General features: G+C 36.2%; 3 protein-coding genes across 7 annotated transcripts; 1 reads left to right on the plus strand and 2 right to left on the minus strand.

Annotated features, from left to right (window-relative positions):
• Window positions 1–704: 704 nt before the first annotated feature.
• On the minus strand, window positions 705–22,163 carry cUnhxorf58 (chromosome Un CXorf58 homolog). 2 transcript variants are annotated; one of them, XM_079871624.1, is made up of 8 exons: window positions 7,124–7,206; window positions 6,927–7,029; window positions 4,999–5,093; window positions 4,512–4,620; window positions 3,498–3,620; window positions 3,219–3,418; window positions 2,162–2,252; window positions 705–1,592 (listed from the first exon to the last, which is right to left on the minus strand). In XM_079871624.1, exons 1-8 carry the CDS (start codon window positions 7,165–7,167, stop codon window positions 1,374–1,376), a joined length of 984 nt encoding a protein of 327 aa, XP_079727750.1. In that variant the 5' UTR covers window positions 7,168–7,206; the 3' UTR covers window positions 705–1,373. The 2 variants fall into 2 exon arrangements, with proteins under 2 accessions (XP_079727750.1, XP_079727749.1); XM_079871623.1 differs by lacking the exon at window positions 7,124–7,206 and adding an exon at window positions 21,961–22,163 and having other exon boundaries at window positions 860–1,592.
• apooa (apolipoprotein O, a) lies at window positions 8,450–23,592 on the plus strand. 4 transcript variants are annotated; one of them, XM_079871626.1, is made up of 11 exons: window positions 8,450–8,526; window positions 9,977–10,078; window positions 11,342–11,461; window positions 15,427–15,459; window positions 18,798–18,852; window positions 18,955–19,050; window positions 19,708–19,799; window positions 21,539–21,637; window positions 21,769–21,810; window positions 23,045–23,062; window positions 23,245–23,445. In XM_079871626.1, the coding sequence occupies exons 1-9, from the start codon at window positions 8,518–8,520 to the stop codon at window positions 21,808–21,810; spliced, it is 648 nt and encodes a 215-aa protein (XP_079727752.1). In that variant the 5' UTR covers window positions 8,450–8,517; the 3' UTR covers window positions 23,045–23,062; window positions 23,245–23,445. The 4 variants fall into 4 exon arrangements, with proteins under 4 accessions (XP_079727752.1, XP_079727751.1, XP_079727754.1 ...); XM_079871625.1 differs by lacking the exon at window positions 23,045–23,062 and having other exon boundaries at window positions 23,245–23,592; XM_079871628.1 differs by lacking the exon at window positions 15,427–15,459 and having other exon boundaries at window positions 23,245–23,441.
• A 380-nt stretch (window positions 23,593–23,972) lies between these two features.
• Window positions 23,973–25,623, minus strand: sat1a.2 (spermidine/spermine N1-acetyltransferase 1a, duplicate 2). Its single transcript, XM_079871631.1, has 6 exons — window positions 25,377–25,623; window positions 25,195–25,246; window positions 25,019–25,102; window positions 24,691–24,792; window positions 24,549–24,589; window positions 23,973–24,418 (listed from the first exon to the last, which is right to left on the minus strand). Exons 1-6 carry the CDS (start codon window positions 25,440–25,442, stop codon window positions 24,251–24,253), a joined length of 513 nt encoding a protein of 170 aa, XP_079727757.1. The 5' UTR covers window positions 25,443–25,623; the 3' UTR covers window positions 23,973–24,250.
• Between the last annotated feature and the right edge of the window lie 258 nt (window positions 25,624–25,881).

Here is a 25,881-nt window from a genome sequence, read left to right on the forward strand (position 1 = left end):
CAGTTTTACCTTTCCAGGGACACCAAATGTTTGGAAATTTCACCATAACAATAACTCCTCCTTGGTCTTTCAGAATGACTTGATATTCATTTAGTAATCAAATTTAGCACTCTTCTTGAAATATCATATTTTGTTATTATAATTTAAATCTGACAAATTTCCTAATTGTTTGTCATCAATCAACATCTCATGAAAATGTTATGGGGTTTCTAAACAATATGACTTTATGTTACAAAACAGGGCATTGATTTCATACATGTCCACTGTAGAAGACATTAGGACTTAAATCATGTTTATCAGGCATTTTGGCAGACACAACAAGTGAATAGTGAAAGTGAAAATTGTATATTCCTATAAAATATTAGATATTATTTTGAAAATGTTGCCAATTATTACTCCCATTATTACACTTATTTTTTCATTACAAGTTGCCCCAAGAACACATTAATATGCAGATTAGATACAGTATATTGTATTAAACGGCACTACCAGTTTATGGCCATTTTACACACATATTGCAGTAAAAGTAAATAAGTAAAATGGTTCGATAAGATATAATCATTCCATTATATCTTTCATAACATAGTTGAGAATCATCTTTCTACAAAGCTTGGTTAAAGCTTGGTAAAAAAATAAATCCTGTTGTTTTTCCTGGTGTCCACTACAGTGAACATTGCATAACATATGAATGAAATATATATTTTCAAAAATGTTTTATTTTCTTCCATTTGTAGTCTCAATGCATGAAAAAAATACTAAATTCAAAAAACTTTTTTTCTGGGGCTCAGGGGGTTAATATATTAGATCAAATATTAAGATCAAATTAAATTATATCAGTTAATTAATCAATATCACAGCTGAAAAACAGGCCGTTTATTATGAAAAATCCATGGTGTTTCATCATTCCTTTCTCTAATCCTTTATCACATTTGTTTTTTAGTTTTCAGCACACACAGTATTTAGTGAAAAAATAGGTATTGTTTTAAATATAGGATCAGCAGTTTGAATATAATTAGTAATTTTCTGATCAGGCATGCTTGGTTTGTTGCATGTGGTGTATTTTTCATGAGAATTACTATATTTTTACTGTAGTACATGTGTAGTATGGCACCTCCATCTGTTTCTGGGATAGATGTCTATCGAGGGTGAATATGCATGAAGTATGAAAGGTGGAATCAAACAAAAGAGCCCAAATGTTCAAATACAAGTGTTACCATATGTTGTTTAGTCAAATGAAGTCATTAACCCAGACCTGCAAAGTACTCATAATTATTTTAATTATAATTATAATTATTTGAATTGCCTATTCTCAGAATAATGCACTAATAGTTTGTAGTATATACTTAAATCAGTGTAAAACATAGTTTCTCCGTCTAAATGAGCTCGGGTGTTCGGACAGCCTCTATATCCAGTTGCTTTGACCAGTTGCACAGTTTCTCAGCCTCTTCCTCCCATTCAGACTCCGACGAGTTTACGCCGTGGTCTTCAGTCTCAACTAATGGTAGGACTATCTTGATGCCCCATTTCTCAGTCTTCCCGTTCTGTTTCTTCATGTCAGGGTTATTAATGCTGTCCCCGTGTTCGTCTAACACCTGGAAACGAGAGCAACTCAGGTTTGGTCTCACAGAAAATACAAAAATCATCTCATTTCTGTCAAGACAACTCCCAGAGTTGAAAAATATATTTTATTCATATGTTATGCAATGTTCACTGTAGTGGACACCAGGAAAAACAACAGGATTTTTTTTTTTTTTTTTTTCATTCACCAAGTAATTTTTAGGTTTCAGGATTTTTTTTAACCAAGCTTTGTAGAAAGATGATTCAACTATGTTATGAAAGATATAATGGAATTAATTGATATACCATTTTGATTAAATTACTGAAAAATTAAGAGTAATCCTTTATTTTTTCAAGGCAAATAGTAATTAAATTGCAATAATTAATTACTTAGTAATGCATTAAACCCAACACTGGTGGAGTTTTGGGAGTGTAAAGCAAATGTGCTGTAGAAATAAATGTTTTTGTTGTTGTGTCATTCGTTGTGAAATTTACGTGTGCTTTCTGAGTGAAAATTGTTTCTCTTATTTCAGTGTACAGTTGTTGGTATTGAAAGTGATGGGGAACCTTATATGTTTAGACAAATGTAAAAATGATCTCTTACTCTTTGAGTCTCGCTGAGGCCGTAGAGACGTCTCTTGCGATCTGCAGTGTGTTGAGCGCGAGCAGAGCGTCGTGTCGAGGTCAGGAAACCTCTGGACACATCACAATTATGTTAAAAGAGTTAAAAGCATGAGTTGAGAAATATTGTTCTTTAACTATGACATTTGGTTTGTTAAAGACTAATGCAAGATCGGTAAGATTTTTAATGTTTTTAAAAGAGGTCTCTTCTGCTTACTAAGGCTGCATGTATTTGATTAAAAAAACAAAATACATATATATATATTATTACAATTTAAAACAGCTGTTTTCAATGTGAATATACAGTAAAGTGTCATTTATTCCTGTGATCAAAGCTGAATTTTCAGCATCATTACTCCAGTCTTCAGTGTCACATGATCCTTCAGAAATCATTATCATATGATGATTTGATGCTCAAGAAACATTTCTGATTATTATCAATGTTGAAAACATTATATAGTTATTCACATTTTTTTTCAGGATTCTTTGATGAATAGAAAGTTCAAAAGAACAGCATTTATCTGAAATGGAAAGCTTTTGTAACATTAAACTCCACCATTCAAAAGTTTGGGGTCAGTAAGAATCTTTATTTTATTTTTTGGGGGAAAGAAACAAAAGAAATCAATACTTTTATTCATCAAGGATGAATTCAATTGATCAAAAGTGACAGTAAAGACATTTATAATGTTACAAAAGATTCTATTTCAAATAAATGCTGTTCTTTTGAACTTTCTATTCATCAAAGAATCCTGAAAAAAAAATTGTCCACAACTGTTTTCAACATTGATAATAATCATAAATGTTTTTTGAGCATCAAATCATCATATGATAATGATTTCTGAAGGATCATGTGACACTGAAGACTGGAGTAATGATGCTGAAAATGCAGCTTTGATCACAGGAATACATTACACTTTAAAGTAAATTAAAATAGAAAACAGTCATTTTAAATTCTCATAATATTTAACAATTTTACTGTTTGTTTGTTTTTTAATCAAATAAATGCAGCCTTGGTGAGCAGAAGAGACATGGAAGTGTACCTGTGCGAGAGCTCCTGTCCGGCATAACCGGGTCTTAACGGCAGGACCGCTCTGAGTCTGCCTGCACAAAAACCTCTCGTTCCCGGCTTTACACCCCGTCTGAGAGCAACGTCCCGGGACAGCACCTTCAGAGACAGGAACCGCCATCCGTTTTCTCTCCCACCAAGACGTGCCGGAAGCTCATCCAGGTGGCTGGAATACTGCGGGAGAAAAGGATGAACACTAAAGCACGACCTCTTCACAGACGTGGAGTTGTGAAATCAGGTGTTTTTCCTCCACCTGCATAAAGTCTCTCATGCAAATCACGTCTTGGGGTTCAACAGCGGCTTTGTGAATCTCATTCACTGAAATGAGATCCATAAATACTCGATTTCCCATCATCCTGCAGGAATCTGCTGTGGCCTGTTGATGGAGACACACGTAATAATGTGCAATAATTCAAATGCTTTTTTTGGTTTTTATCCCTTTTGCTCTCATAGAAAACTATGGGAGCACATTTCCACCACAACGGGAAAAACAAATAAATGTCAAAATTATAGCATACACATTCATACTTAAAAGTCACAATTATGAGATCAAATTCAAACTTTGAAACTTACAATTTTTCTGACTTTCAATGTCATCATTTTGTCTTTTTAATCTCATTATCCTGATTTTGGATTTGGATTTGTGTCAAAATTATGACTTTTTCTGTCAGAATTTTGACTATTTATGTCTAGAATAAACTAGAATTAAAACAAAAATCATAAAAAAAAAACAAAAAAACAAAAAAAAAAAACATTTTTGTTATTTGAAATAAAATAAACATTAACTGGTAAAAAAGTTAAATGCCAACAACTTTAAGGCAAAATTTCTTATTTTAATTTAGTTTAACTTGATGTACAAAAAAAAAACTGAAATAAAAATGATAATAATAATAATATTTAATATTGTTTAATATTAAATGTTTAATATTTAGACATTTAAAAATGACAACAAAAATGACTAAAACTTTAACTAAAATTAAACTTAAATTTTTATGTAAAAATTATTACATTAACTGGAATAAATAGATAATAAATAATTTGTAATAGTTGCCAAGGCAAAATTTCTCATTTTATTTTAGTTTAGTTTAACTTATACTAAAATAACTTTAAAATAAAACAATATATAAACTATATAAATAACAATAACTACTAAAAATGGCAAACACACAACAAAATGACTAAACTTTACCTAAAATGGAAATGGAAAAAATAAAAACTAATTCAAAATATGAATAAAAAAAACTATAACAGCTTGTATATTCATGACCTGGTTGGAGGGAGCAAAGACTTGTTGTCCGGACAGATGCTGTCGTCCTCCTCCTCCGATGTGGAAAACCTTGAACACGACTGAAGGTGGGAATCGAGGACCTGCAAACCTGAACACACACACACGTGATATATGAGGAAGACTGGGGTTAGCTGTCACACAGTGTATCCCAGTGAATATTTCTCAGGGTAGCCTAGGTTTATTTTTGAAAGTCAGACACAAACATTAAAATCTGCAGAAAACCCAGTGAATATCTGAACACTAGCCTCAGTCTCTCTGCTTTATTAGAAATATAGAAATCATGTCATATTTTGTCTATCCAGCAGCAAACAAACAGGCTGCAAGTGTGATTCTGATAAGCGATGGGCTGGCAATCTGATGCAAAGTTTGATTTAATTGTCTTAAATTTATCTGTGACATTCTGGGCAACAGAAAATATTTTTTTAAATAAAAAATATAAAATAATTCTGCTTGATCTGAAATGCACCTGAATCGTAGCTTGCACTTCAGACTGGGGTCTTTCAGGAGTTCAGCTTCTCTGGGACTGAGCTGATGCAGAACTGCTGAAGCCGGACACTGTTCCTGCGACACACACACACACACACACACACACACACACACACACACACACACACATAAAAGTGCTGAAAGGAATGTTAAATCATTCCCATATCTAATAAATATATTGATTTACAGTAAAACGGATACATTTGGGGTCTGAGTACTGCTGGAAAGAGTAAGTATTGCTTTTGAAAATGACAAACATTGAGACAGGTGCATATATTTACAGCACTGTAAAAATGATTTTTCAAAGTTTGTTGTAAATATAACAAAGATTATTGGAGTACATTTTACCAAAAAAGAACTATTTCAGTCTTTTTACATGTATAGTCATTTAATTGTTGCTTTTTTTTTGCCTTTTTTCCTTATTGCATATTTAAGAAATAATTATAATATCATTCCAAAACTTAAACACTCAAAATTCATCCTGTGAAACCTGTTTTAAAACTGGACATTGAGTTAACATGGAAATGTGATAATTAATTCATAATTTACTCACCCTGGTGTTGTAATGCCGTAAGTCTTTCCTTTATGGACCAAAAGGAGAATTTTCAACAAAAAAAATTCGCTCACGCTCGTGCATCATTGAAGAACATTAAGCATTTATTATAGTAAAAGTGTAACCATGTTTTTTTGGCAGCCCCAGAACACATGGGATCATTCTGTGATACTTTTGCATCTGTTTAAAAAGCTTGATGCCAGTCGCTATTCACTGCTATTATACGGACGAGAGCAAGCGGGACATTTATTTATTTATTTATTTATTATTACAACACCAGGGTGAACAAATGATTACATAATTTTCATTTTAGGATGAACTATCCCTTTTGAAACCGTTTAACGGCTCAATGACTGTGTGCAATCAACTTCAAATTTGTTAATTAGACATATGACTTTGATTTTTAACAATGTTAGAGGCCAAATTATTCTGTAATATATATACAGTGCTATGCATAAGTTTAGACACCCATGCTAAAGTTGACTAAAAAGAGGAATAAAAAATCATCTTTTGGAAATTGAACTTAATGCCTTAATTAAAAAAATTAGGAAAAATCCAACCTTTAAGGACACCAATTTTCTTTTTGAATGAATAATGTATCGTAAATAAATAAATGTTCTTCATTAAAATACAGGGTGCATAAGTCTGGACACCCCTATGTTAAATTCCCATAGAGGCAGGCAGATTTTTATTTTTAAAGGCCAGTTACTTCATGGATCCAGGATACTATGCATCCTGATAAAGTTCCCTTGGCCTCTGGAATTAAAATAGCCCCACATCATCACATAGCCTTCACCATACCTAGAGATTGGCATGGTTTTATTTCAGTTAGCCTAATAGCTAGTTTGATTTGCATTGAGAGATGATCTTATGGAAAGTACTCCATGCCAATCTCTAGGTATGGTGAAGGGTGTGTGATGATGTGGGGCTATTTTAATTCCAAAGGCCAAGGGAACTTTATCAGGATGCATAGTATCCTGGATCCATGAAGTAACTGGCCTTTAAAAATAAAAATCTCCCCTCCTCTATGGGACTTTAACATAGGGGTGTCCAGACTTATGCACCCTGTATTTTAAGGAAGAACATTTATTTATTTACGATACATTATTCATACACAAATTAAATTGGTGTCCTTAAAGGTTGGATTTTTCCTAATTTTTTTAATCAAGGCATTAAGTTCAATTTCCAAAAGATGATTTTTTATTCCTCTTTTTAGTCAACTTTAGCATGGGTGTCTAAGCTTATGCATAGCACTTTATATACACACACACATATATAGCCTACATATACATACATAAAAAAGCAATATATTTACATTTAATGACATAAATGCGGTTTGAACGGGCATGACTTACAGCCGCGCGGAGAGTGTTGATCAGGAGTCTGAAGAGCCGTCTGTCCCTGAACGATCTCCAGCATGACTGAATTCTTCTGGCACACTTATTATAATTCTCCAGTCTAAGTGCAAAATTATCATTTTATGTTTTAGAATCGATGTTCTCAGATATTATTATGCATTTGTGAAGTTTAGAAAGTATCAAATGCCACTCACCTCCCCTCCATAACAATCACACACACACATATGCTGAATGACATAAAGTAAACAAACCGGCTCTGATGTTTGTTGTCAGACCAGTAGGCTACACTTTACGGTAGTGGTTGCTAGGGAACCAGTAAATGAGTTTTAGCAAAGAGAGCGTGATAAAATCTAAATTTCCAGTGTGAAAACTTTCCTTCTCATAAACAAAATATTATATAGTAAATATAGGCGTAAATAATGTATGGATATCATCAAAACAGCATATTAGTCAAATTATTTTACTGCAATACGCTTCATGAACGCTAGATGGCGGGAAAACGCTACGACTGTCCCTTTAAGATATACAGTGCGTACGCATATAAAGACAGTCTGATATAAAGTCTTTGAAATGATTAAATTTAAAACATAATTGTATTTATAGTCTACTTTTGAACCTGACTACTTGGTACGTAAGCTGTTGTTGATTTAATTAATATTAATGTATGTTTTCATCTAATAAGCTTTAACAATTATTATTATTAAAGCTTTAATCATTTAGTTATATTATTAATATAATTATTAGCCTATTTAGATTTAATCATTTTACGTCAGCAAACACATTGTTATTTCTCCTTAACTTGATCACGAATTAACTATGAATACAAGAGAATAATTAAAAACACAGATAAAATGCAAAGAAATAAAATAAATAAAATAAATAAATAAATAAATAAATAAATAAATAAAATAAATAAATAAATAAATAAATAAATAAATAAATAAATAAATAAAACCTGAACCGAAGACAAACTTAATGTCTTGCACATCGACAAACAATTTTCCACTTACTTGATAATTAATCAACTCTACAACAGAATTATTGAAATTTGAAAACACAAATATTGCATACATTTAGTGCCGTCAAATCGATTAATATCTAACATAAAAGTTTGCTTATAGCCATTATATATGTGTGTGTATGTGTACACACACACACACACACACACACACATATATATATATATATATATATAATTTATAATATATACGTTTATATCTATAGACTAGCCTATATACGCACACACAGAGACACGCACACACGCATATATAATATATATGTAAACACATAATATATAAACACAAACTTTTATGTTAGATGTGATTAATCAATTTGACAGCACTAAAATAAATACATTCATAAATAAATAAAAAACAATTATATTCTATTGCAAAATCATTATCAGAAATTATTTGTAATTTTCACAGTGTTTTATGCCTTGGTGCTGTTGAACAGTTATAAGAGTGAGTGTATATGAGGTGAAGCTGTGCGTGTAGTTACACGTTATGAACTGCAGGCGGCGCTGTGCGCGAGAGTCTGACCGCGGCCGCTCAATGGAGCAGCAGAAGAAGAAGAGGAGGACGGGAACATGTACAAGGTGAGAATTAAAAACTTCAGCTGATCCTTCAGTGTGTGTGTTCGTGACTAATACACTCATAATGCGTACAGTCGCGCGCTATTCAGTCTTAAATTCACATGTACTATGAGTTCAGTTCAGTTCAGGTCATTATAAAGATGATCATTTGGGTTTTTTAGCTTTAAAGAGGCATTTGAGGACAGGAAATACAAGGACACAGCAATTTTTTTTAAAAAAACTATTTTACTTTTAAATAAAGATATTATTCTATCTACCATTTCAGGATGCTGTAATTCTATGTGTTGTGTGTTTATTGCATAAAAGCTCTTAGTTCGCTTAGTGTTAGATCATCATACCGGTATAAAAGTTCAGCTCTCTTTTGGTTGTATTGACTCTGACACTGTTTGTGCTGAAAAATAAAATGACATTTAAGTTTATAACACTTTACAGATCTTATATTTTATAGCAGTTCACCGATTTTTATCCACATTTATCAGCCCGTCTGACAGCTGTGAGCTGCGAATGTGCGTTTCTGAAACTAGACACTAGATGGTAATAAAACACCGCTAAATCACAAAAAGAAACTTAAAACTGTTTTCTACAGTGCGAATAGAAAGTCATCATATCATACCCTGTGAAAACCTGACCTTTTGTAATATTACACCCTGTAAAATAAAAATAAAATTAAGTCTGATTTTTTTTTTAGCTGTATGTACACATTATAAACCTCATCATCAAAGTAAAAAATAACATTTTAAATAAATAAATAAAGGTTCTCTTAAAAATGAAAATGTTGTCATCATTTACTCACCCTAAAGTTGTTTCAAACCTGTATGAGTGTCTTTCTTCTGGTGACCAAACAATTGTTGGACCCCATTGACTCCAATAGTATTTCATCAACTGAATGGTTACCAACATTCTTCAAAATATCTTCCTTTGTATTCAGCAGAATAAAGACACTCATACAGGTTTGAATCAATCTGAGGGAGAGTAAAGATGACCGAATTTTCATTTTTGGGTGAACTATCCCTTTAGCTTTATACTTATCATGCATCAGTTGCAATGGTATTCATTTCTCATATTTATGTGTTTGCAAAGGAGAAGTGAATATCAGTCCAGTGAAAATCAAGAGACAGCAGAGAGAGTCATGTATCCGTATTTGAAATGATTTGACCTCCACTTTCTGATATCGTGTTACTGTTATCACGATGTTGATATTAATGTTACTCATTAAATCCCTCACAGTTTCAGACACTTCAGGGACCTTGAATGTCCTCAAAACAACTGTGTTTGAGTAAATATGTGTCCGTATGTAAACAAGAAACATTCTGTGTGTGTTGACAGTGAGTACATCCCGGACTGTCTGTAGATAAAGAAGCCGTTGTGAAGTCCTGCGATGTTTTATGTTGGTCCAAACATGGGGGTTTATGGATCAGGAACTTCATTCATGCTCTGTGTTTTGTCCTGATAGGTTGGAGGAGTTGCAGGAGTCTCAGGAACTCTGGGATTGATCTCAACTTCTGTTCTGGCCGCCGCCGATGACAAACCCAGCACAACTTTGAGTGTAGACGAGGTACTTTTATAGACTTCACAGGGTCACGTTTTAACCCTAAACTCAACTGAAAATAATGTTTTTACTTATAGAAAAGGAAGCTCGTGATTTTGTGACAATTAAGTACATCATAGTATTTGTTGTACTGCTCATAATTCATGGCGATTTAAAAAAAATAATTTTATTGTAGTATTTTTTACTAGATTACAGTAATGAGAATCTAATGAAAACAATAATCATAATAGCAGTTAGAAAAACTCAAAATAAGAAGCCTGAATGCTTTACGGTAATGAGAATTTGGGGTGAATTGGCATTAATGTCAAAAAAATATTAATAGTCATATAAAGCAGGCATCGTTTTCTTAATGCAAAATATAATTTCATATTTTTTCCTTTGAATTTAGTCAGTTAGAACTTAATGATCTGTCCTTCTACAAACAAGAGTTTAACGTTAAGGAAACAATTGTCATTTTAACTGAAAAAAAAAAAAAAAAAAAGGTAAATGAAGCCAAAATATTTGCATTTTCATGACAGTAAGAGATATTTGAACATCATAGTGTGTCAATTCATGTTGATTTCAATAAATAAATAAAAAAAAGATTGTATTTCTGCATTTTTTACTCTATTGCAGTAATGAGAATCACCATTGAGAATGACAATTACAAAAAACTCCAATAAAAAGCCTGGATGTATAAAGAAATGAGAGAAAATGTGCTTAATTGTCATGAAAATAATGTCAAAATACAAAAATATATATAAATAGTCATAAAGTAGGTGTAGTTTTCTTCATGCAAAATATAATTTCATTTTTTTGTATTTAATTTTAGGGTGAAATTTGACCCGAATGTGTTCAACAGTACTTGAATGAACTGTCCTTCTAATTTGTATTACAAACAAGAGTTTAACATTAAGCTCAAAAGTAAAATGTCGGGATGCAAAATGTCAATTACGCTACCAAAACAAACGAGAGTTTTTACGTTAAAATTAAATTTAATTAAAATGACAAAACACTCAAAAGTAAAATGTCCAGATGCGTTACGGTAATGAGAGAAAATGTGCTTAAATGTCATGAAAATAATGTCAAAATGCAACAAATTGTCAACAACAACAACAAAAAAATGGTCCTAGAGCTGGCATAGTTATAATTGCATAGTTTTTCCTTTGACTTCGAGGGTGAAATTTGACCCAGAGGTTCACCAGAACCCGAATGATCAACATTAAACTCTGGTTTGTAATGCTAAGGAAATGACGGTGATTGTAACATATGGAAACGTTGCTTTCGTAGCTGTCTCTCTACACGACGACGGCGCGGAAGATCCAGCATGTGGAGCCAGAGACCGGGCCGGTGGAAGAGGCCGTTTCCACGCTGAGAAAACTAGCAGAACCATACGTCACCTGGTGCCAGGTACACACTCACCTGCGTCACACACTCGCCTGCGTCACACACTCGCCTGCGGCACGCACTCACCTCCGGCACGCACTCACCTCCGGCACGCACTCACCTCGGCACACACTCACCTGCGGCACGCACTCGCCTCCGGCACGCACTCGCCTCCGGCACGCACTCGCCTCCGGCACGCACTCACCTCCGGCACGCACTCACCTCCGGCACGCACTCACCTCCGGCACGCACTCGCCTCTGGCACGCACACACTCTCCTGCGACACACACTCGCCTGCAGCACACACTCACCTCGGCACACACTCGCCTCCGGCACGCACTCACCTCCGGCACGCACTCGCCTGCGGCACGCACTCGCCTCCGGCACGCACTCGCCTCTGGCACGCACACACTCTCCTGCGACACACACTCGCCTGCAGCACGCACTCACCTCGGCACACACTCGCCTCCGGCACACACTCACCTCGGCACACACTCACCTGCGGCACACACTCACCTGCGGCACACACTCACCTGCGGCACACACTCACCTGCGGCACACACTCACCTCCGGCACACACTCACCTCCGGCACACACTCACCTCCGGCACACACTCACCTCCGGCACACACTCACCTCCGGCACACACTCACCTCCGGCACGCACTCGCCTCCGGCACGCACTCGCCTCCGGCACGCACTCGCCTCCGGCACGCACTCGCCTCTGGCACGCACACACTCTCCTGCGACACACACTCGCCTGCAGCACGCACTCACCTCGGCACACACTCGCCTCCGGCACACACTCACCTCGGCACACACTCACCTGCGGCACACACTCACCTGCGGCACACACTCACCTGCGGCACACACTCACCTGCGGCACACACTCACCTGCGGCACACACTCACCTGCGGCACACACTCACCTCCGGCACACACTCACCTCCGGCACACACTCACCTCGGCACACACTCACCTCCGGCACACACTCGCCTCCGGCACACACTCGCCTCGGCACACACTCGCCTCGGGCACACACTCGCCTCGGGCACACACTCGCCTCCGGCACACACTCACCTGCGGCACACACTCACCTGCGGCACACACTCACCTGCGGCACACACTCACCTCGGCACACACTCACCTCGGCACACACTCACCTCCGGCACACACTCACCTCCGGCACACACTCACCTCGGCACACACTCACCTCGGCACACACTCACCTCGGCACACACTCACCTCGGCACACACTCACCCGCGGCACACACTCACCCGCGGCACACACTCACCTCGGCACACACTCACCCGAGGCACGCACTCACCCCAGGCACGCACTCACCCGCGGCACACACTCACCCGCGGCACACACTCACCCGCGGCACACACTCACCTCGGCACACACTCACCCGCGGCACACACTCACCCGCGGCACACACTCACCCGCGGCACACACTCACCTCCGGCACACACTCACCTCCGGCATGCACTCACCCGCGGCACACACTCTCTGTCCGAGCTCTACAACAGCAGAGAGGATTGATCTTCTGTACTGGCCAACACATTTGTATCATTAAAACAGAGTGCACTTGTGTATTTCTGCATTGATCTCAGCGGCGTGAGCTTGCAGCATGTTGGCGAATCTGCTCTGCATGGCTTTTCTGTCGCTCCATCTCTTCATTTCATGGCAGAATATGTTCCTAATAATTATCTACAACACCAGAAACACTTTACAATCATGTACAACACTCACTGGAATAACTCAATCATTTACAACCGCTGGAAACCACCAATCAGCCAGGATATCATAAGTCCAGATCATAGATAATATTATTTAGTTTTTGATTTGGGGATGAAATATTTTTTTCCCCATTTAAAAAAAAAACAATGTAATGTCACAATGCAAAATTATTAGTAATATTATTATTATTAATCTGAATGGTCCTAAAACTGTTGTATTTTTCTATTCTATTGATTTTAGGATGAAATGAGATTCAAACATGTTCAACTCAACGAAAATAATCTATTACACTCATACTGGATAATAATATTAGTAGAAAAAGAAATATATAAATTAGTGGTGGGCCGTTATCGGCGTTAACGCGCTGCGTTAACGCGAGACTCTTATCGCGCGATAAAAAAAATATCGCCGTTAATCTATTCTCCAAGTTGGGTTGGGAGCTGGCTCAAGCTACACAAGCTATGATGACGCAATCTACCCGCGGCCGCGTGGAACACCCGGCTGCAACGCATCATATTCGTCGTCATCTTAAGTAAACACGGCTGAAAGTGAAAGCTGGTGTAAAAGATCGGTGGAACATCCATTATTTGGACTTGGTTCGGATTTAAGCCGTCCGACGTAGACTGTGTGGTGTAACAGTTCGGTAAATTAACACACGACATAATCCGTTCTACCACCTCAAATTCAAAACGAAACACATCACTGAATACCAGCGCGCGCGTATTATTCCTAATATATCTTAGTGAGTGGTGTAGCACATAATCTCTTTTTATTAAAAGCGCCCGATTTTAAGAATCGTTGTTGTGTTTCTTTTTAACTGAAAATACATCAGTTAGACAATATTCTAATTTTAAATTTGGGGTTTCATAAGCTCCAAGCCATAATAAACATTAGACCTACTTAAGTCTCTGCAGCTAGTGTACTTAAATTTTATTTATCTGCAAAATTGTGTTGTATACTTACAGTTTTGCACAATATATGTTCTCAAAACTACATACACCCTTTCAAAAAAAAAAAAAAAAACATTTAGCAGTTGTTTAGCAGGGTCTGTGTAACCTGTTCTGAAATGGTTTTATTATAATATATATCGTTATTTATCGCAAGAGGCTGCAATGTATATCACAATATGGATTTTAGGCCATATCGCCCATCCCTAATTTATAGCCTATAGTAGTTGATAATAACATAGGCCTACCTAATGTTGCCTACGGACGGTAACAGTACAGAAGTAACCTTTTAAAGTCTATGAGTGGAACAGCTTTCTCAAGCAGTTTGTGATGCATTGTGGAAACAGGAGATGAGCCCCTGGTCTAATGCGCCACCTGGCTTGAGAAACCCGTTCTCAAAGACTTACTTTTATAGTCATTATTTGGGTAGCACACATATTCTGAATGTCTTCGGCAGAATTCAAATGAGCCATTTTAATCTAGATTAATCTAGATTAATTTCAAAATTAATCTAGATTAATCTAGATTAAAAAAATTAATCTATGCCCACCTCTAATATAAATCTATAAATATCTCAAATCTAATTGACTAATAACTCTGTCTTGCCTAATTGATTTGATATTTCTAAACACTCGAAATTCACTTTTTATTTTATTTTTGGTGTCTGAATTGTGAATCAGAGCTGCATTCTATAAGACTTTTGTGCATTTTAAAGCTTTTTAGTTTATTAGTTTTTACTTTTCTTGTACATTTCTCTTTAGAAGTCGTTCAAGACACAAAGCTGGTCACAGTGTTTTTGAATGTGATTTTACAGACAACAGACCTTGAAGGAATGTCTCAGGGTCAAAGGTTAAGCTCTATGTACTGCATCTGTGACCTTCTGTCCATCACTACAGAGAAGAATAATAAACAATCCCTCAGTTTGGGAAAAACAACCAAAAATTATGTGTACAGTAATGCGCTTACAAACGAATCCATAACTTCCATCTGGTACGTACAAGGGTACAGGAAAGGAGCTGTTTACATGGACAACATGAGTTTTGTTTGTTTTTACAAAATTAAATGGAAAGTTCAGATTATTTTCTATGCTAATCAACATCATGTCTCTGAATCTGAACGTTACTTGAAGAGAAGCGAATGCATTAAACTAGTTTCTGAATGTTTCGGGATAAATTATGGAATGCAGCTCTTTCCTCTAATCTGTGATCTTTACACTGTGATTTATAATCATTTGAATGATTTGGTTTCTCTTCATTGCGGTTCTGATTTTCCTGGTTTCTGGTGGTCTGATCCGCATCCAGCAAACGGCCAGCTCGGCCAAACACACAGTCCAGGTACCCATGAGCACTTGCACACGCCATCACTCGCGCTGCTCGCAGATCTGGATGTGTTCGGGATAGCTTTACTGCATAGGAAATAACTTGAGGATTGTGATGAGGTTACAGTACAGTAGTACACACACTACAGTAGTCAACAACACTTGAAGTGGATCAAAACCTTTCATCAAAGTTTTACATGAATGTTGAACAATACTCGTTCTTGTCTTAGTACAACTTTGATTAACATTTCTGATCCACTTCAAATGTTGACTACTGTATTATTAGAAATAGTTGGCAGTTTTCAGTGTACACTGTGCAGTAAACAGCATGCTAGTATGCTTCATTTCCGAACATATAGCCGTTGTGTTTGCTTGTGCAAAGTACAGATTTCTGCTCTATGTGGCCCAGATACCTACATTTGTCTTTACCAAAGTCTATTGCATCAACAACGACTGTTTTCAAACCCTCTCGCTTTTGCACTTGTTCAGACAAAGCCTCGTTCCAGTCAGCGCTGCGCCTCGGGATAATCGTAAATCATGCATTATCAACATTTTTCAGCATAAATTATGCCATGTTAATAAATCAACTAGTGATATATAAATACAAACCTTATTACATAAAGCTTTTAGACTGATTAGGCGTATGTCTATTCTTTTGAGCTCTTTATAAACCTATAGAAATTATTTAAATTCAGTTGATACACATGCATTTATATAGTCCGATATTTATATAGTCCGATATTTATATAGTCCGATATTTTATTTCAGCAACAAACTTATTCCTGCCTTGTAAATGTGTTTAAATTCCTGATGTTTTTCATAACATTCGCTTAACCTTCAACAGAGAAGTGAATGCGCTGACTCTCTCGCGAGAAGTGAATCATGTGATTGCTTGTTTGCTGCGTCCCAATTCGCCTACTCATACTACGCCCTAAAAGCATGCTAGCATGTAAAGAAAAAAGTACATACTTTTGAGTGTGTAGCAGAAGAGTAGGCAAGCTGTGGGACATACTATCACGTCATAAAACCTAATCTTTAACAAATGCTCTGTCATATAGTTATGTGCATCATCTTCTCACAGTTCACATCCTCCACGTTTAATTGAATTTAATTTCCTACCGTATTGGAGAAAAGAAGCAGCACATTGATATGCCAGTCACGGGTCTTTAATTTTTTTGCATACCGTAATGCATTTAAAAGTTAATGGCGAAACGGATCTTTATAAAAGTTCATGTTGCAGATGAAATATAACATGGATAACATTAAATAAATATTTTTATCAGGTTAAATGTTGATTATTAGTCGCTCAAACCCCTTTATCTAAACCTCTCTACCATCACATCCGCCATGTTTGTAGTTTAACACTTTTTACACGTGTTTGTAGTTCTGAACCGAATCCTCCTCCAAAGCGCAATGGTTTGTGGGTAATATTAGCCATTACAGTGAGCACGGATCCACACTTCGGAAAATCTACCGGATATAGGAGACCATACGAGGACTTTTGGCATGCTCTTTTCAACAGACTATACTTTGGGACACACTTATTCTAATGTCACATACTGTTGATGCAGAAATCAGACGTGAGCCCGCTGAACCTGATCTGAACCAGTTTAGATTTGTTTGAAGTTTGGCGACTCTAAACGTCCTCTGAAACTCAGAGTTTGTTCAACTAGCTTCATGCACCACTGCTATCAGCTGTGCAGGACATTCAGAAAGGACATTCTCTGCTTTTATTGCTGTACAGTGTGTGAATAAAGAGTGTCCACTAACATCACAGAGTGGAAGATTTATCATAATGCTGAAATCCAGCATGTCCTCAGTCAGAGAACTGCAGACACTGCACTTTACAGCAGCTGATAAAGCGTTTGACTCATTGCCAGTCTGCCCTCTCCTTTCTACTCGACAGTTTTACTTGGCATAAAACACTCGAGGAAAGCACACGCTGACCCACATCTGAAAGCAGAACGCCTTGAAAATAAGTGAAATTCTGCTGAATTTGATTGAATGTGTCAGTACCCATGTGTGGGACTCTCTCTTTGTCTGACCAATTGTGTACAGCTGGACCTGTTTGAAAACAGTCAGTGTTTTTGCAATCCCATTTGGTAAAGCCACATGAAATCACACATTAGAACCTAAAACATGCTTATATGTCTGAAGCTGCTACATTCATATTATTTGCTTAAAACAACGACAATATTTAATAGACAAGCATACAATTCAGTGTTATTTTAGTATGACAGTATTATAGTATTCATTAATTAATTTAAATTCATTAATATTCAACCTAATTTTTTTTTTTTTTTTTTTAATTTGTAATTTTGTGCTTTTGTCTTTATTTCTATTTAGCTTTATTTTATCTTTTTAGTTTTAGTTATTGTAGTTTTTCAACTTAAACATGTTTCAGTTAGTTGCCAAAGCAACATTTCTAATTTCTTATTCTAATTTTAAACTTTAAATTTGTATTTTATTTTTTCAGCTTTATTTCATTTAACTTAAATAATTTAAATATGAATTCTAAGGAAATCTCCAAAGCCTTCTGTCATTTTTCCCCCCATTTTGTTTAATTATTAATTAGTATTTATTTAACAGTTGTCCTTAGTTAGCTCAAGTGCTTCACTATTGCATATTCATATATCTATATTGTATATCTCTTAGAGCACATATAGCAGACTATCTGATAAGATATAGACTCTCGGTCATGCATTATGGCTTTATGGCTGCTGATAAAGATCTGTCCAGGATGTGCATTTAGCAAATATCAAAATTTAACCTAGACATGAAGTACAGTAATAAACCTTTTGGACTGTCATTATGTAATATTTTAAAGCCTTTATGTATAATGCAATATAAAGGTTTTCATAATGTACGTTATAATGCATTATTTCTTTTAATAGATAATTGCAATGCATTAGAATATTTGCAGATTCCTTGTCACACCTGAAATTAGTTGTTTGTCATGCATATTAATACTCTAAAGGTGTAGCAATTAATAGATAATGCATTATAACTGTGGTTACAGTTATTCATGAGACGATATAATGCATTATAAGGTGCATTACAAGGCATAATTAATGCATTAAAAATAATTGTATAATGCATTATACTGTATATAAAGGGTTTAAGTGAAGTTATCAACCATTCATTTGACTTAAGAAAAAAATGAAATAAATTACTTCTGCTTTGGTTGCAATGAAAGTGAAAGCGGTCATTCTTTTTCTCATGGTCTTTTCTCACGGTGTGTGTGGCATTTCATTTTCACAATGATTCTAATAAAGTAAAAGCAACTAGTGATCCTCATTTCTGGATTCTGTAACAGTGTAAAGAGTAGCATTGTGTTTTTGCATTGAATCTCAGGGCGTCTATGGGACGGTGAAACCCAAGGTTGACGGCACTGTACAGTTTGGGCAGAGTAAGCAAACACTTTCCGACATGAACACAAAGAAAACATTTTTTTTTTTACTTTTTCAATAAACTTGCATCAGTTAAGTGAATCTTTTCCCCTGTAATCCAGACAGTTATGCCTATTTGAAGAACCCTCCGCCTGAGTTTTACCCCAGAGCCGGAATCATCGGCTTTGCCGGGATCCTGGGCCTTTTTCTTGGAAGAGGTAGTGAAAGTTTTGTTGATGCATTTCTGCTTTTCATTAAAGAGACCAAAATCTGAACCACAAAACCAGTCACATGTCGCACGGGTATATTTGTGGAAATATCCAACAATACATAGTACGGGTCAAAATTATCGTTTTTTCTTTTATGCCAAAAACCATTAGGATATTAAGCAAAGATCATGTTCCATGAAGATATTTAGTAAATTTCCTATCGTAAATATATAAAACATGTATTTGTATGAGTGAATGCAGCACAATCGCCAACATAAATGAACAACTTTAAAGGAGATTTTCTCAATGTTTTGATTTTTTTGCACCCTCACATTTTCAAATTGTTGTATCTCAGCTTATCTTCTAACAAGCCATACATCAATGGAAAGCTTATTTATCCAGCTTTTATATGATGTATAAATCTCAATTTCATAAAATTTGGACTGGTTTTGTGGTCCATGGTCACATATTTGCTGATCAAGAAACATTTCTGATTATCATCAATGTTAAAAAACAGTTGTGCTGCTTCATACATTTGTGGAAACAGATGCATTTTGCTTTCAGAATTATTTGATAAATAGTAATGTCCTATTCATTTCTTTCAAAATAAATGAATAAAGTAGAAAAAAAGTTTGATGTCAGTCAGATTTTATTGTGCACTTGAAGGCTCGAGACTGAAGAGAGTGGTCTACCCGACTGGTCTGATGGCGGTGGGAGCTTCCATGTATTATCCACAAGAGGCAGTGACCATCGCAAAGGTAGGCGTATCTCCAGTTCCTGTGTGCCGTCTATTTTTATTGGCGGTGGGGTTGTGAGATGTTATCATCATGTGGGACAGTGTTTTTGAGCGGACCTCATATCGAGAGGAGGAGGAAAAGGGCGAGACGAGGTTACGATCTGTAACTTTCCACCAAAACAGCAGCTGAAACACATTCCTAAAAACTCCCAAGGACACAAGCTGAACCTCCCGCTGGGATGTGCATCAACACTGCGTTTATTATGAGCCGCGTGTGTGTTTTGATAGTAACTAACGTGGTCTTTGCAGTGGAAAGTGGTGTGAACCTCTCTCGCTATCTCTCGCCGTCACACACACGTCCTGCTGAATCCCTGTCAACACACATCATGGCACGAGCGAGCGGTTTCAGATTTGGATCTCTCTAAAGGGCAGTTTCGACGCTGCGTGTCCTCGTCCTGTCAGATATGCTGAAAGATACGTCCTGAACAGCTAACGGGGTCACTGGTTAAAAACATTAAACAGCCCAAAATAGGCTCATTTCACCCCGATGCCCCTCAGGTCACCTCATGTGCTCAAGGTTAGGCTGGATTATTGCATAGGCCAGTTTGCTACACTACTACACCATCTGGCCCCATAATGCATTGCACTTTCCTCACTGATGGCCATTCAAACGAAGCCTAGTATTCTGATTAGCACAGTTTTTGCGAGTAACTTGGAGATATATGTCATTCTCTGCAACAACAGTGAAAATCTTACTTAGCAATTTTGACTTGTTTTCCAGTACAAATATCTAAACATTCTTAAATCAAGATAAGTTTACTTGAGAAGCAAAAATGACATCAGATATTTAAGTTTTATGAAAAATGCATCAATTAAGTGATTTTATGCTTTAAACTATATGGGGTCAGAAAAATAAACAATTAAAAGGGGAAAATAAAAAGATTATTTTTCTGAACCCATTGGCAGTTTTTTTCCCCCTTGTTTTATGCATAAAGTATATTTTGATACATTTTTCAGAAAACAAGACGCAATGTGTCATTTTAATTCTCGAGTAAACGTATATTAAATTTAAGAAGGTTTAGAATTTGTACTGGAAAACAAGACATATCTAGCACAAAAATCACTTTAGAAGTGTATGAAATACTGAGTTTTAGTGTAGAGAAGATGTTGCAAGTAATGTTACGATAGATGTTACGATAGATGTTACGATAGATGTTACGATAGATGTTACGATAGATAGATAGATGTTACGATAGATAGATAGATAGATAGATAGATAGATAGATAGTCATGTATTATTGCCATTCTGAGTGAGTTTAATTCATAAATTGAAAGTCCTGTTTATTATATCATGCTGAAATGCATCGAATTTTAAGCAGCAAGAAAACACATTTGTTGTGACATTAAAATTAAATACAGTAGTCAGCATCTGAAGTGGATCAAAACTTTTTAATCAAAGTTATACATGAATTTTGAACAACACCCGTTCTTGTCTTAGGACAACTTTGATGAACTTTTTTGATCCACTTCAAATGTTGACTACTGTACTATTTTTACCGGCAATGCAGTTTTCCAACAGCTATGACCAGTTGTGTAACCCTCCAATAACATCAGGGCATTCAGCAGTTGAAACACACACACACACACACTACCACAAACAATACATGTACTGAAAAAAGAGAAGTGAAAAAAAAAAAATCCCAGTATGTGTGAATGACTCTTTACACTGAAGTGATTGTTTCTAATCCTCCCACAACACAGAACACAGGAGACTCTATATACGAGCTGGCGCTTCAGGCTTATGTTTCTGTGGAGAAGCTGATCAGAGACACACCAGCCTCAAAGAAGCCTCAGCAGAAGGTAAACATGTCTTAATTAATTAATGCATTCTCTGGGAATCGAAGTGACTTGGCATTTCTAGAGCCGTGTTGTAGCGTTTGAGCTGCAGATATCGTGACACTGAGCTTTCACTTCGCTTTGCCTTTTAACAGGATCAAGCGGAAAAGAGTTCCAGCGGGGAGACCAAAGCTTAGGTACAACATATTAAACAGCATGGAAACACAACACAGCTGCACAAAATGAATAAACAACATGTATGAGGTCACATCAAGCCCTTTTCCATATGGCATTGAGAATTCCTGACACATAAAACATGTTAAATGGTTGTAAAATTGCCAGATTACCTTATTGAGTGTCCACCATTAAAATCCACAATTTTTGCACTTCCGTGATTTTTAATGAATGTATAAAATGAGTTCACACAGGTGTAGAGAATCACATCAACTAACAACATCATCCAATCACAAACAGACACAATACCTTCTTTGCCCTACCTTTATATGTTTTGCTTTAAAGGGAGTGTTCACCCAAAAATTAAAATGTTCTGATCATTATTTACTCACCCTCAAGTTGTCCCAAACCTGTATGAGTGCCTTTCACAAAAGATATTTTAGAGAAGATTGGTACTCAGACTGTTGATATATATATATATATATATATATATATACTGTATATATATATATATATATATACAGTATATATATATATATATATACAGTATATATATATATATGTTCAGTATATATATATATATATATATATATATATATATATATATACGTACAGTATATATATATACAGTACATATATATACGTTCGCAAGATTATATATATATATATATATAATCTTGCAAAGACACAGTAACTCAAAGTAACATTACTTGCAACATCTTCTCTACACTCAAACACAGTATTTATACACTTCTAAAGTGATTTTTGTGCTACATATTTATGTCTTGTTTTCCAGTACAAATTCTAAACCTTCTTAAATTTAATATACGTTTACTTGAGGATTATATACATATTGCGTCTTGTTTTCTGAAAAATGTATCAAAATATACTTTATGCATAAAACAAGGGAAAAAAACTGCCAATGGGATCAGAAAAATAATCTTTTTTTTCCCCGCTTTATTTTTCTGACCCCATATAGTTTAAAGCATAAACTCACTTAATTGATGCATTTTTCATAAAACTAAAATATCTTATGTAATTTTTGCTTTTCAAGTAAACTTATCTAGATTTAAGAATGTTTAGATATTTGTACTGGAAAACAAGTCAAAATTGCTAAGTAAGATTTTCGCTGTTGTTGCAGAGAATGACACATCTCCAAGTTACATTGACTTCTATTGTAGGAAAAATAATACTGTGGAAGTCAATGGCGACTGATTACCAACATTCTTCAAAAATGTTTTATTTTGTGTTCAACAGATTTGAAGCAACTTGAGGGTGAGTAAATGATGACAACACTTTCACTTTTGGGTGAACTGTCCCTTAAACTGTTTTATTTAAAATAAATGCTATTTAGTTTCATATTTTGCTCTCTAATGCAATGACATTCAGGCATGTTTACGTGTGTTTTGTTTCACTTTCTCAGAAATCATCATGACTTTCCGTGTGTTTGTTTATAGGTACATAATCAACGCTCAGGTGGTTGTGGTACGGCAGATTTGAGATCTCCATCGTTCGCTCACTTTTATGACATACTTTTGCACTAGCCACTTCCTCTTTCATCTGTTGATCATCAGAGAGGCGTTAGTGGTCTGTCTGGAACGTTTTTAACTACTGGTTAAATGCACTGGTGTACCTAAATAAATTATATATACACACACAGTGTGATGTGATTTATTACAAGTATATACATCTATAGTTCAAGAGTTTAAGAGGAAACTTAAATTTGTGGTTAGCATGTTTTTGAGTCGGAACTCCCTGAACTTCCTCTTTCTACGCAAACATAAAGCAAAACTGCAAGTGTTAGCAACAAAACAACCTCTAAACTTGTTTCGTCTTGATTTTAACGTCTTTTGGTTTCCAAACAGCATCATATGATCAAAATAATTCCTGAAGGACGTCATTAGATGTTCGACTTGTGTTTTATGACATCAAAGTAGTGTGAGAGAAACTTCGAAAGCATATGCTCTCGAATCGCTCTTGCGGTTCTTTATCATCAGTCTTCAAGTCCGACACTCCTACTTTTTAACCTGTCTGTTAGAAGAAAGTTACTTTCAACATGTCAAGATGAAATCAAAATTGTTTTTATCATTTGAAATAACCAAAACATTAGAGTTGCTAGTGTTTCTTTTTAACATGCTGATCCAACACTTTTACCAAGACCAAAATCAGAGATCAATCACTCAGTCGCTTTCTTAAAATTAAAAGCTTTATTGTAAACGATACATTGCAGGTGTATCAACGATTGTCGTCTACTCCAGTGTTTCCCAACTCGGTTCCTGGAGGCACAGCAACAGTGCACATTTTGGATGTGTCCGTTCTACTTCTAGTCTTTAGCTCAGATTAGGAGGAGTTGTATAGTGTGAGGAGTTGTGGTGCTGGTGTGCCTCCGGGATCTGGGTTGGGAAACACTGGTCTACTCTATTAAAATCCTCCTTTATCAAACTGTTTCTTCTGCACTGGCGTCTACTTGGATGACATCTTGAGTAGGTTGCACTTGTCGATCTCGTACAGACGCCATCCCTCCTCGTGGGAGAGATCCGATGCTCCGCGCCGCTTGTAAAACTCGATGGATGTCGTGTTCCACTCGGCCACGATGAAGTGCATCCCGCTGCAGCGAGTCTTCACTGCCGTCTACAGACAAAAACATTTGAATAAAAGGTGTTTAAATGACCCATAACAAGACAAAATCATTTGAATAAAAGGTGATTAAATGACCCATAACAAGACAAATATTTAAAGTTATCTAATGCATTATGCATACCTCACTTAGCATCTTCAGGATCTCAGAGCCCATTCCATAACCTGAATTGTAGGGAAATAAATATATAATAGATGTGATATATTATACATGACCATTTCAAAGCAATTCTTTGTTTACAGCAACAGGTCGCATCTCTTCATACCTCTGAATTCCTGCATCACATAGAAGTCTTCCAGATAAAGCAGCTTCCCAATCCAGGGGTCATAGGTAAAATAGTACATGGCAAAGCCAACCACTGTATAACCTGAAGTGGAAAAACACGAGGATCGTCAGTAAACCAAGGGTTTCACAGAGTTAAAGAGAGCAAGAGAGTCACTGGAGCGTCACTTCCCATGCATGACGCAGAGAGATAAAGTGTAACGGTTTCATCGTAAAAGTAACATTAGCTGTAACAATATTGATTCACGATAAATAAATAAGAAAAGTTCAGAATTAATCTTAAAAAAAAAAAAACCCTGTTGTTAACTTGCCTTCAAGAGACTGTTTATCCTTCGGTACTTCAGCGACGACGCAGTGATAAAACGGATGATCTCCGAAACCGTCCTCGAGCAGCTCTGAAACATACAAACAGGCCTAAATAACCATCATACATTCAAATACATTCATAAACATCATACACTGAAACGACGGAGACCGAATTATGTACCTTTCTCGGTCAGGACGACCTGTTCCTCCATTTCCTCAAATTTCGCAAGTTCCTAAAATTGATTAAATGGCGTATATTAATCCACAAACGAACAGAACGTAAACATTTTCTTAATTTAAACGTTAAAATAATAATTACTGTGTGAAATGTTATACGCGCATGCGCAGTAGGTCTGTTTTTACCTTTATGAGTCGCAGTATGTCAGACACGTCCTTGGGCTCGGCCTTTCGTAATATAAACTTGTCCATTTTCTTCTTTTACTCTTTTTCCCTTTTCTTACTAGTCCTCGGTATGTGAAATGTAGTAAGATTTGTTTCTTCATTCGGTTCCAAGGGGGTTACCCTCAGCAGAAAGTCTGGGTTTTTCACCCTGTCAGTGAAGAATTACATGAAGTCGTCGCCGGAAGCGCTTTGTCTCAACGCTGAGCTCGTGCGCTATTTATATGCGGGGCGCTGACGTCACTACCGGAAGTACTGAGTTGACTCACATCAGTAGTACAGCGAGATAACCAGTTCGAACCAGATCAAAGAAACAGTAGTTTCGGATATTGTGTCAAGGATGCAAACCAACATAGCGCGATTCAACGACACTAAATATGTTACTAAATAATCTTATATTTCTTATTTTTAGCATAACCTTTTGTTTTAAATCTTTAAACTTTAACATTTAATCATTTAGCAGACGCTT

Source organism: Squalius cephalus, assembly GCF_949319135.1.
Source record: "Squalius cephalus genome assembly, chromosome: 5".
Taxonomy (NCBI): domain Eukaryota; kingdom Metazoa; phylum Chordata; class Actinopteri; order Cypriniformes; family Leuciscidae; genus Squalius; species Squalius cephalus.

Excerpts from the sequence above, each read along its gene's own strand:
- apooa (XM_079871625.1), top strand. Across the intron at positions 15,460-18,797 it reads CGGCCAAACACACAGTCCAG|GGCGTCTATGGGACGGTGAA; the intron begins GTACCCATGAGC and ends ATTGAATCTCAG. Across the intron at positions 21,638-21,768 it reads CAAAGAAGCCTCAGCAGAAG|GATCAAGCGGAAAAGAGTTC; the intron begins GTAAACATGTCT and ends GCCTTTTAACAG.
- cUnhxorf58 (XM_079871623.1), bottom strand. The coding sequence starts at position 22,073 with ATGATGTTGTTAGTTGATGTGATTCTCTACACCTGTGTGAACTCATTT. Across the intron at positions 3,621-4,511 it reads TCTTTGCTCCCTCCAACCAG|GCCACAGCAGATTCCTGCAG; the intron begins GTCATGAATATA and ends CTCCATCAACAG. Across the intron at positions 3,419-3,497 it reads GCATGAGAGACTTTATGCAG|TATTCCAGCCACCTGGATGA; the intron begins GTGGAGGAAAAA and ends TTTCTCCCGCAG.
- sat1a.2 (XM_079871631.1), bottom strand. The coding sequence starts at position 25,442 with ATGGACAAGTTTATATTACGAAAGGCCGAGCCCAAGGACGTGTCTGAC. Across the intron at positions 25,247-25,376 it reads ACATACTGCGACTCATAAAG|GAACTTGCGAAATTTGAGGA; the intron begins GTAAAAACAGAC and ends AATCAATTTTAG. Across the intron at positions 25,103-25,194 it reads GGTCGTCCTGACCGAGAAAG|AGCTGCTCGAGGACGGTTTC; the intron begins GTACATAATTCG and ends TGTATGTTTCAG.